Source organism: Urtica dioica, chromosome 7 (assembly GCF_054948205.1).
Source record: "Urtica dioica subsp. dioica isolate 48M chromosome 7, U.dioica_male_clone48M_v1_H2, whole genome shotgun sequence".
In the NCBI taxonomy this organism is placed as follows: Eukaryota; Viridiplantae; Streptophyta; class Magnoliopsida; order Rosales; family Urticaceae; genus Urtica; species Urtica dioica.
The window spans coordinates 42844721-42855845 of record NC_142762.1 but is presented as its reverse complement, the minus strand read 5'-3'; the positions used below and the strand labels follow the sequence as shown (position 1 = coordinate 42855845).

At 50.5% G+C, this 11125-nt stretch overlaps 2 protein-coding genes across 2 annotated transcripts; one reads left to right on the top strand and one right to left on the bottom strand.

The window, feature by feature from the left end:
* The first annotated feature begins 464 nt into the window (after positions 1-464).
* LOC149391814 (protein phosphatase) lies at positions 465-1191 on the top strand. Its single transcript, XM_089621199.1, has 3 exons — positions 465-699; positions 780-864; positions 959-1191. Exons 1-3 carry the CDS (start codon positions 599-601, stop codon positions 1070-1072), a joined length of 300 nt encoding a protein of 99 aa, XP_089477325.1. The 5' UTR covers positions 465-598; the 3' UTR covers positions 1073-1191.
* A 15-nt stretch (positions 1192-1206) lies between these two features.
* LOC149391813 (S-adenosyl-L-methionine-dependent methyltransferases superfamily protein) lies at positions 1207-11054 on the bottom strand. The gene is made up of 8 exons (XM_089621197.1): positions 10752-11054; positions 2648-2756; positions 2337-2561; positions 2155-2254; positions 1972-2082; positions 1800-1883; positions 1658-1716; positions 1207-1552 (listed from the first exon to the last, which is right to left on the bottom strand). Exons 1-8 carry the CDS (start codon positions 10936-10938, stop codon positions 1360-1362), a joined length of 1068 nt encoding a protein of 355 aa, XP_089477323.1. The 5' UTR covers positions 10939-11054; the 3' UTR covers positions 1207-1359.
* Positions 11055-11125: the final 71 nt, after the last annotated feature.

Sequence of the window (11125 nt, the reverse complement as noted above, 5' to 3'; positions counted from 1 at the left end):
TAAAATCCATTTATTACCCTTTTTTCTCTCCAATCGTATATATTGTACATTACAAACTCTCTCTCTCTCTCGCTCCCTCTCTCTCTCTCACACACACACACACACACACCACAGACGACGGAGCAACATATACTGGTGATCTCCAATTTCTCCAACAACACTGACGACGATGCACCGAAGCTTCGCAGCTTTACAAGATCACGATCGGGACCGTCGTCGTGATGATGATGTGCATTCATCCGACGATCCTGATTTGCATCGTGCTCTCTCTCCATCGTCACTCAAACTCAATCTCTTCGTGGTGAGCGTTGGAGCGATTGTGGTCGGGCTCATGATCCACCCAGTTCTCAAGACGTGTAGAAGAAGGAGTATGTCAAGTTCTCGATTAGCCCCAAGCTTCCGGTTCTCGACATCGTGCAAAGTTAACAAAAATTTTGCTATTGGCTAGAGTATCTTTTTTTAATGATTTGTCATATGTGAACTTGGGCCGGGATTAAAAAAGAGAGGCCAATGAGAGGCCCAAAGAAAAGAAGCCCAAATTGAAGGCGACGATTAGTTAGGTAGGCGTCGGAGAGTGTATATTTATCGGACAGAGAAAATGGGGATTCTAAGGAAAGACAAGAAAAGCGCAGAGTCTTCTTCTTCTGTAACCTCTCCGTGTTACAATCTCAGAGCCGCATATCACAATTGCTTCAACAGGTCTGCTTTGTCTTCTTGTTGTGCCCTAGTTTGATTTGACGTTTTTTGGGAAGTAAAATGGGTATTCGTAAATATTGCAGGTGGTACACTGAGAAGTTTGTCAAGGGCCAATGGGACAAAGAGGAGTGCGTTTCCGAATGGGAGAAATACAAAGCTTGCCTCTCTGTATGTTTTTTTCTATACTCGTTTGACTAGTCAGAGTTTTTAAAACATTCGTAGCTTCACCAAGTTTGTTATTGTTGAAATTTTTGTTTGGAAGGAACATTTGAAAGACAAGCATTTTAGTGGCTTCTTGGAAGCTGAAGGATCTACAGTTCAAGCTGAGTCTTCTTCTTCTTCTGCTTCTTCGGCCAACGATGGTGTGCCTCAATAGTTTTTGACCCAGGATTTACCGGCATAAAAGTTATTACTATTTACTATACAAAATAGTTACGTTACTTTGTTGAGGAATCTAGAGTAGAAGCTTTGCTGAAATAAATCTACTTTGAATTACGTTACTATAAATCTTTTTTTTTTATTGCCACATAGAGGACTTTATTTATGTGTTGAACTTGAAATAGAGTGATGACAAATATAAATCAAAAGCAATATACTGAGAAAACCCATCAAACAACAAAGGAGGTAGCTTTTTATTTTCAGAGGCTTTAATAACTAGGCCTCTCATTTCTTCTTGAAAAGGAAGTGAGAAACCATCCACTCTTCACCATTGCTGTATCCGAAAAGCTCAGCGACTGCGATGAAGAATGTCCTCCAGTAAACAGTCCACTTCACAGCCGAATCCTTTCCGTAAGTCGATTCCATGATTGGTTTCACAGAAGCCGAATTCCGATCCATTCTTTTGAGCCACTCTTCGCTGCAGGGATAGATTCAACAGGTCTCGAATTTGAGTGATTTCTATATTACACAATAAATATTATTATTATTGTTTTTTTTTCACAAATTTGGATTTCATCCTTACCTTGTTTGCGCATAATGCTTCCCGTTCACAAGCCAGTGATTAACAATGGAAACATCGTCCTGAGAGAAAAAGTTGTTTCCCATTAAGAAATGGAAACAATAAATTCAAAAGCGCATAAAAATACAAAAAGCGAAAAGATCACCTGAAAATACAGTAGGAGATTTGAAGAAGGCATTGTACCTCCGGTGAAGAAGTACCTAGTAATCCAGTCATCTTCACTTTCATCCTACATTTGGTAAACAATAGACCGTGTTGTATCTGTAAACAGCATTTTCTATGATCATGGGAGTGAAGCATAATTCAGCAATATATACCTCAAAATGATAAGCAAATGTTTTATGGCAGAAATAATGAACAAATAGAAGTCCGTCCTCTTTCATCCACGCCGATATCTTCTTCAGAAGTTTCTTATAGTTCTTCATGTGCTATGATTCCGAACAAACAGTAAAGACAATTTGTTTTACATCAACAACAACAAAGCACAGAGCAATTGTTACCTCGAACATTTCGATCGATAATATCCTGTCATACGACCCCTCCATTTCAAATGTGGTAATATCCGCAACAATAATCTCCACATTCTCTAGCTGTAAATCCCTAGAAAAACAGCGTAAAGAGGTTCTTTCCAAGTCAGTCTGGGAAGAGCTTAATGAAAGATTAAAACGCAGAAACAACGGACCGGCATCGCTCGTCAATATGAGCTTTCTGTGTGGTAGAATTGCAAATCCCAGTGACCTTGCAGTTTCCGAACTTCTGGGCAATGTACACCGAGAGCGAACCCCAACCACACCCAACATCAAGAACACTGTGACCGTCCTTCAGCTGCGATCTCTCGCAGTACAGATCCAGCATCGCTTTCTCAGCGTCCTCTAATGTGCTCGACTTGTCGTCGAAGTAACAACAGCTGTACTAGTTTCCAAAAGAAACCAGTGAATAACAAACACAAAGTTTGCAATGGCGAACTGAAATAAATGGGAGAGAAGTAAGTACCTGTATTTCAGATTTTCTCCGAGCACCAGCTTGAAGAACGACGTAGGCAATTCATAATGCTGAGCTTTGGCCTGGTCCGTCTCTATCGCTATAGGCATCTCTACCAGCGCTGTGATCAAAGACTCAAGACTCAGAATTTTGGCATAAAAAAATGGAATACAAGAGCTTTCTACAGTGTAGTACCAAATTCCCATTTCATTAAAATCGACATACACATCCGCTTTTCACAGTCTCTTCTCAAACATATACATCATAGAACTAATATTAGATTACCGATATAAGCAGCTCCGGAGTCAGAAATCATAATTTAGGGACTAATCTGAGCATATTTTTTCAACAGGGTTTATTATGTAAGTTTCCTTTACAAATTAATTGACTACGTGCCTGCTAATTGTTGGGTCAGATTTTCTCTAGCCCACAAAAACAAATGGGCATGGGCCATTGACAAAATTAAAAAAAAACAAAACCCTAAACCTGCTTGACCTATCTTTCTCATTGAGATTGGCCGTGACATATAAAGAGGAAAAGAAAAGATTGGATGAGGGGACGGGGGGAAAACAAATGGAGATGGCCACAAAAAAATCCAAAAAAGAAGACTTTTCCCTTTCTCTCTCCCATTGGCTCTAGCAGCCACAAAAATAAAGAAGAACAATAAAATATGACATTCTCTCCCATTCACTCTTACATCCAGCCAAAGAAAATGGCAAAGAAAAATCTGGCTTGCCCTCCATGGAGTCATTCCCACGACCACCAGACAAAAATAAAGCAAAAGAGAAAAATACTCTCAAAGTCTCTCCAGCCAAGAGCACAACACACAGAGTTCAGCAAAGAGCACAACACACACAGCAGCCATGAAGAAAAAAAGAAAAGAAGAATAAAATATTCTTCAACACCCACTCGTGAGCAAAGCCACAACAAGCCGTCGTCGACACCGCGAGCCACCGCGCCATGGCGAATCCGCACCAAGAATCCGACCACGTTCCGGCGACCCTCATGTCGGCGACTCCGGGAGCCGGAGACTAAGCGCCACCTACCTCCGGGCCGGCGAGCCCCGCGAAGCTCCGTCCCGACGAACCATCGCGAAGCACATGTGGGCCGGCCAGCCACCGCGAGTCCGTGGCCGGTGAACCGACGTGAGTCCGAAGTCGACGAGCCTCCGCGAAGACCGGTCCGGAGAGCCGAGCAAAGACCCGTGCCGACGAGCACCGCGAAGACGTGGTCAGAGACCACCGCGAAGACCGGTCCGGAGAGCCGAGCGAAGACCGGTCGGAGAGCACCGCGAAGACGTGGTCGGCGAGCACGGTAGAGAGCGGTCGGAGACCACCGCGAAGATGTGGTCGGCGAGCACCGCGAAGACGCGGTCGGATACCACCGCGAAGACAGGTCGGAGACCACCGCGAAGACGGGATTGGCGAACACGGCAAAGATTGGTCGGAGACCACCGCGAAGATGTGGTCGGCGAGCACCGTGAAGACGCGGTCGGAGACCACCGCAAAGATACGGTCGGACACCACCGACAGGTCGGAGACCACCGCGAAGATGTGGTTGGCGAGCACCGTGAAGACGTGGTAGGAGACCACCGCAAAGACACGGTCGGAGACCACCGCAAAGACGTGGTCGGCGAGCACCGTGAAGACGTGGTTGGAGACCACCGCGAAGACCGGTCCGGAGAGCCGAGCGAAGACCCATGCCGGCTAGCACCGCAAAGACGTGGTCGCAGACCACCGCGAAGGCCGGTCCGGAGAACCGAGCGAAGACCCGTGCCGGCGAGCACCGCAACGACGCGGTCGGAGACCACCGCGAAGACGTGGTCGGCGAGCACCGCGAAGACGTGGTCGGCGAGCACGACCACCGCGAAGACCCGTGTCGGTCGCGAGTTCAAAGTCAATGAGCATCCTCGAAGCACGAAACCGGGAGTTCGAAGTCGACGAGCCCCGAACAAAGAGCCACGAGATAGCGTCCCCGACGGACCACTCGGCGAGACGACGTGCCACGAGACGGGCGAGTCTCCGATGGACTATGCGGCGAGGCGACGAGCTACGAGACGGACATGATAGACGTACTCGGCGAGGCGACACGCCACGAGACGGACAGGAAATACGTACTCGGCGAGGCGACACGCCACGAGACGAACAGGAAAGACGTACTCGGCGAGGCGACACGCCACGAGACGGACAGGATAGACGTACTCGGCGAGGCGATGCGCCACGAGACGGATAGGATAGACGTACTCGGCGAGGCGACACGCCACGAGACGGACAAGAAAGACATATTTGGCGGGGCGACAGGCCACGAGACGGACAGGAAAGACGTACTCAACGAAGCGCTGAGCCACGAGACGCGTGGGTCTCCGACAGACCACTCGGCGATAGACGTACTCGGCGAGGAGACATGCCACGAGACGGACAAGAGAGACGTACTCGGCGAGGCGGTGGCCGCGAGACGCGGGAGTCTCCGACGGGCCGCTCGGTGAGGCCACGAGACGGCGTCCCCGACCGATCGCCCGGCGAGACGGATAAGCCTGACACGTAAAATATAAACAGGAGAGACGCAATCGGCGAGACGACGAGCCACGAGACGAGGGAGTCTCTGACAAGCCACCCGACCGCCAAGCCGGACACGTCATGTCTCGTCCCCCCTGGCAGGACGAGACGAGCTCCCCTGGCAGGACGGGGCGAGCCACCTGACAGGACGAGGCAGGCTACCCGACCAAGCAGGACACGTCACGTCTCATCACCCCTGGCAGGACGGGTCAAGCCTCCCTACCGCCTAGCAGGACGCGCCAAGTCTCGTCACCCTCTGGCAAGACGTATGACACCTCCTGACCCTTCGGTAGATCTCGTCCGTCCCCTCCCAAACAGGACCGTCCCTCCAATAACAGCCAAATGACGAGACTACCCCGATCCCAACATTCACCTCCTCACTATAAATACCCAAGACAAACTCATGTCAAGGGCTGGCTTTTTCTCTCTCTAACTAGAATATACAAAATTCTCTAATCAGCTATTTCTCTCTCTAAAAACACCTTTGAGACCGAAATCAAGAACAAAGAGGATCAAAGCCACTTTTCACACAAAAAAGAGGAACAATCTACTTCCATTCTCTTTAGAGTGGGAGAAGAGAAGCTTACTCTCTATCTAAACCCAAGGCTCCAAGCCAAATTATATTCCCTCTACAAGAGTGTCCAAGATCTTGAGAAATCAATTCTCAAATTCTTCACTTAATAAGAGGAATATTCCATAACTAATCTCACAGATTCGAAGACACGTGGCCAAGTCCGCTCACGTCACGTGTCCGTAAGTGTTAATCCAAAAAACGGCTTAACATTTTGGCGCTAGAAGGAGGGCTCCCCGAGAACAACCACGGGCTCTCCACCAGCAACTATTTTTTTTTTCCTCCGTGAGAAAAACTTCAACAAAAATCTAATAAAATTCCACTTAGGGCAATGAGGTCTCCACCAGATGTCAAACCGCTTAGTCGGGTGTCCGAAGGTGCCATCGCAAAGCAGGTGACCGGCGAGCCACGACCAGTTCTTAGAGGCACCACGAATTTCCTGGGGCGTCACCACAAAGCGAGCCCTTTGCTGGAAAGCCACGACGAGTACTTTGTCGGCGTGAGCACCGCGAAACACCACACCACGATGAACGCTTGGCAGCGAGCCACGAGTGCAAGGTATATCGCCTGAATGCTCGACCACCTCTTGGAGACACGAGAAATCTTGCGAAGTGATGGCGAAACTCTCGACAGGACAAGGAACCCCCACCTAAAAGCTCTAAGACATTCACGTGACACAATAAGGAACTTTCAGCGACGAAATCCTTACCAAGACAAAAGACTAAAAGAAGAGCTAAAGGGATAACAGTGACACTCCATAATAAAAATCCCATACTCGCCAAATAAGCATCGACACGATGCAAGCGAGACATAAAAAACAGCTTTCATACCAACTCAAAATCCGGCGAAAGCCGAAGGACATCTCACATGGCGAGAGAGGCCAAGGCCCGAAAGAACGCCATAGAGACAGTCAAAATCCGGCGAAAGCCGAAAGACATCTCAGGATGCGAGAGAGGCTAAGGCCCAAAAGAACGCGAGAGAGACAGTCAATGCATGGCGAAAGCCGAATGACATCTCACAATGCGGGAGAGCTCAAGGCTCAAAAGAACGCTAGAGAGACAGTCAAAATCCGGCGAAAGCTGAAGGACATCTCACAAGGCGGGAGAGGCCAAGGCCTGAAAGGACGCCATAGAGACAGTCAAAATCCGGCAAAAGCCGAAAGACATCTCAGGACGCGAGAGAGGCTAATGCCCAAAAGAACGCGATAGAGACAGTCAATGCCTGGCGATAGTCGAATGACATCTCACAACGCGGGAGAGCCCAAGGCTCAAAAGAACGCTAAAGAGATAGTCAAACTCCAACGAAAGCCGAAGGACATCTCACAAAGCTGGAGAGGCGAAGGCCCGAAAGAACGCCAGAGAGAATCGAAATCCGGCGAGATCCAAAAGACATCTCACGATGCACAATGAAGCACCGAGATAGGTGAAGTCCTAATTCTCAAAAGGAAATAGGAAGCTTAGCTCTCACTACTTGATCCCCAACTTCAAGTGACTTGGGTGAAATCATCACCAAGTAACGTAACATCCCGTACCCAAAGTTGCACGGGACAATCCAAAGAAAGGCGAAGCCCCAGCCAAGGAGGTACTAGCGAGCTTAGCCAAAAGGGTGACTAACTTGAGCTATAAGAGGTTCGGGTTGTTGAACTACTCAAAGTACACTTCATCAGTCGTCAGAAAAATTGGGTCACAGTCGAGTTCGATCTTCCTTTCCAACCAAATGCGGCTCATATCATATCAGCTCCAACGATTCGGAGAAAACTCAACAAGAAAAGAAAAACATGAAGTTAGATCATTCGCGATCCATTGAGCACTGCTTCAAGAAGCTCAAAGTTAGATCCTTCACGATCCAGATGAGCACGGCCACAAAAAGCTCAAGTTCAGATCATTCGCAGTGTAGAAGAGCACACACAATGGCCATTGAAGAAAAAGGACAAATAAAAGACTCCCCAGAGCAATTAAATTTCTCGCACGACAAGTCGCACGAGAAACTGGGGGGTTAATGTTGGGTCAGATTTTCTCTAGCCCACAAAAACAAATGGGCATGGGCCATTGACAAAATTAAAAAAAAACAAAACCCTAAACCTGCTTGACCTATCTTTCTCATTGAGATTGGCCGTGACATATAAAGAGGAAAAGAAAAGATTGGATGAGGGGACGGGGGGAAAACAAATGGAGATGGCCACAAAAAAATCCAAAAAAGAAGACTTTTCCCTTTCTCTCTCCCATTGGCTCTAGCAGCCACAAAAATAAAGAAGAACAATAAAATATGACATTCTCTCCCATTCACTCTTACATCCAGCCAAAGAAAATGGCAAAGAAAAATCTGGCTTGCCCTCCATGGAGTCATTCCCACGACCACCAGACAAAAATAAAGCAAAAGAGAAAAATACTCTCAAAGTCTCTCCAGCCAAGAGCACAACACACAGAGTTCAGCAAAGAGCACAACACACACAGCAGCCATGAAGAAAAAAAGAAAAGAAGAATAAAATATTCTTCAACACCCACTCGTGAGCAAAGCCACAACAAGCCGTCGTCGACACCGCGAGCCACCGCGCCATGGCGAATCCGCACCAAGAATCCGACCACGTTCCGGCGACCCTCATGTCGGCGACTCCGGGAGCCGGAGACTAAGCGCCACCTACCTCCGGGCCGGCGAGCCCCGCGAAGCTCCGTCCCGACGAACCATCGCGAAGCACATGTGGGCCGGCCAGCCACCGCGAGTCCGTGGCCGGTGAACCGACGTGAGTCCGAAGTCGACGAGCCTCCGCGAAGACCGGTCCGGAGAGCCGAGCAAAGACCCGTGCCGACGAGCACCGCGAAGACGTGGTCAGAGACCACCGCGAAGACCGGTCCGGAGAGCCGAGCGAAGACCGGTCGGAGAGCACCGCGAAGACGTGGTCGGCGAGCACGGTAGAGAGCGGTCGGAGACCACCGCGAAGATGTGGTCGGCGAGCACCGCGAAGACGCGGTCGGATACCACCGCGAAGACAGGTCGGAGACCACCGCGAAGACGGGATTGGCGAACACGGCAAAGATTGGTCGGAGACCACCGCGAAGATGTGGTCGGCGAGCACCGTGAAGACGCGGTCGGAGACCACCGCAAAGATACGGTCGGACACCACCGACAGGTCGGAGACCACCGCGAAGATGTGGTTGGCGAGCACCGTGAAGACGTGGTAGGAGACCACCGCAAAGACACGGTCGGAGACCACCGCAAAGACGTGGTCGGCGAGCACCGTGAAGACGTGGTTGGAGACCACCGCGAAGACCGGTCCGGAGAGCCGAGCGAAGACCCATGCCGGCTAGCACCGCAAAGACGTGGTCGCAGACCACCGCGAAGGCCGGTCCGGAGAACCGAGCGAAGACCCGTGCCGGCGAGCACCGCAACGACGCGGTCGGAGACCACCGCGAAGACGTGGTCGGCGAGCACCGCGAAGACGTGGTCGGCGAGCACGACCACCGCGAAGACCCGTGTCGGTCGCGAGTTCAAAGTCAATGAGCATCCTCGAAGCACGAAACCGGGAGTTCGAAGTCGACGAGCCCCGAACAAAGAGCCACGAGATAGCGTCCCCGACGGACCACTCGGCGAGACGACGTGCCACGAGACGGGCGAGTCTCCGATGGACTATGCGGCGAGGCGACGAGCTACGAGACGGACATGATAGACGTACTCGGCGAGGCGACACGCCACGAGACGGACAGGAAATACGTACTCGGCGAGGCGACACGCCACGAGACGAACAGGAAAGACGTACTCGGCGAGGCGACACGCCACGAGACGGACAGGATAGACGTACTCGGCGAGGCGATGCGCCACGAGACGGATAGGATAGACGTACTCGGCGAGGCGACACGCCACGAGACGGACAAGAAAGACATATTTGGCGGGGCGACAGGCCACGAGACGGACAGGAAAGACGTACTCAACGAAGCGCTGAGCCACGAGACGCGTGGGTCTCCGACAGACCACTCGGCGATAGACGTACTCGGCGAGGAGACATGCCACGAGACGGACAAGAGAGACGTACTCGGCGAGGCGGTGGCCGCGAGACGCGGGAGTCTCCGACGGGCCGCTCGGTGAGGCCACGAGACGGCGTCCCCGACCGATCGCCCGGCGAGACGGATAAGCCTGACACGTAAAATATAAACAGGAGAGACGCAATCGGCGAGACGACGAGCCACGAGACGAGGGAGTCTCTGACAAGCCACCCGACCGCCAAGCCGGACACGTCATGTCTCGTCCCCCCTGGCAGGACGAGACGAGCTCCCCTGGCAGGACGGGGCGAGCCACCTGACAGGACGAGGCAGGCTACCCGACCAAGCAGGACACGTCACGTCTCATCACCCCTGGCAGGACGGGTCAAGCCTCCCTACCGCCTAGCAGGACGCGCCAAGTCTCGTCACCCTCTGGCAAGACGTATGACACCTCCTGACCCTTCGGTAGATCTCGTCCGTCCCCTCCCAAACAGGACCGTCCCTCCAATAACAGCCAAATGACGACTACCCCGATCCCAACATTCACCTCCTCACTATAAATACCCAAGACAAACTCATGTCAAGGGCTGGCTTTTTCTCTCTCTAACTAGAATATACAAAATTCTCTAATCAGCTATTTCTCTCTCTAAAAACACCTTTGAGACCGAAATCAAGAACAAAGAGGATCAAAGCCACTTTTCACACAAAAAAGAGGAACAATCTACTTCCATTCTCTTTAGAGTGGGAGAAGAGAAGCTTACTCTCTATCTAAACCCAAGGCTCCAAGCCAAATTATATTCCCTCTACAAGAGTGTCCAAGATCTTGAGAAATCAATTCTCAAATTCTTCACTTAATAAGAGGAATATTCCATAACTAATCTCACAGATTCGAAGACACGTGGCCAAGTCCGCTCACGTCACGTGTCCGTAAGTGTTAATCCAAAAAACGGCTTAACACTAATAACACCACAAAAACATCCGTCAGAAGAAACGGAGAGAGAGAGAGAGAGAGATACATTGTACGAATCGGAGGAGATCGGCGATTTGGAGCTCCGACGAAGGCTTGTAACTGGAGCGAAGACGACTTGTCAAGAGCAAGCGCGTCAGCCTCCTGATGACCGCGTCGGGAAGCAGATTCCGCTCTAGCGAAGCCAGTGATAGCCTCACCGTCGCGTCGTACGGAACTTTCAAAATCCCCGCCATTTTCGTCTTCGTTCTCGAGCTTCGATCAGATTTCACGAACCCCAGTTTTCTCCGAGTCTTCTGAGAGAGAAATGCGCGCGTAAGATTTATCTCGTCAGTGTGATAGTGACGATAAGGACGATAAGGTGTAGTGTTTGGCTTGGGCTTGGGCTTGGTTTTGGGCCTGTAGTAGTGATTTGAGAGACCA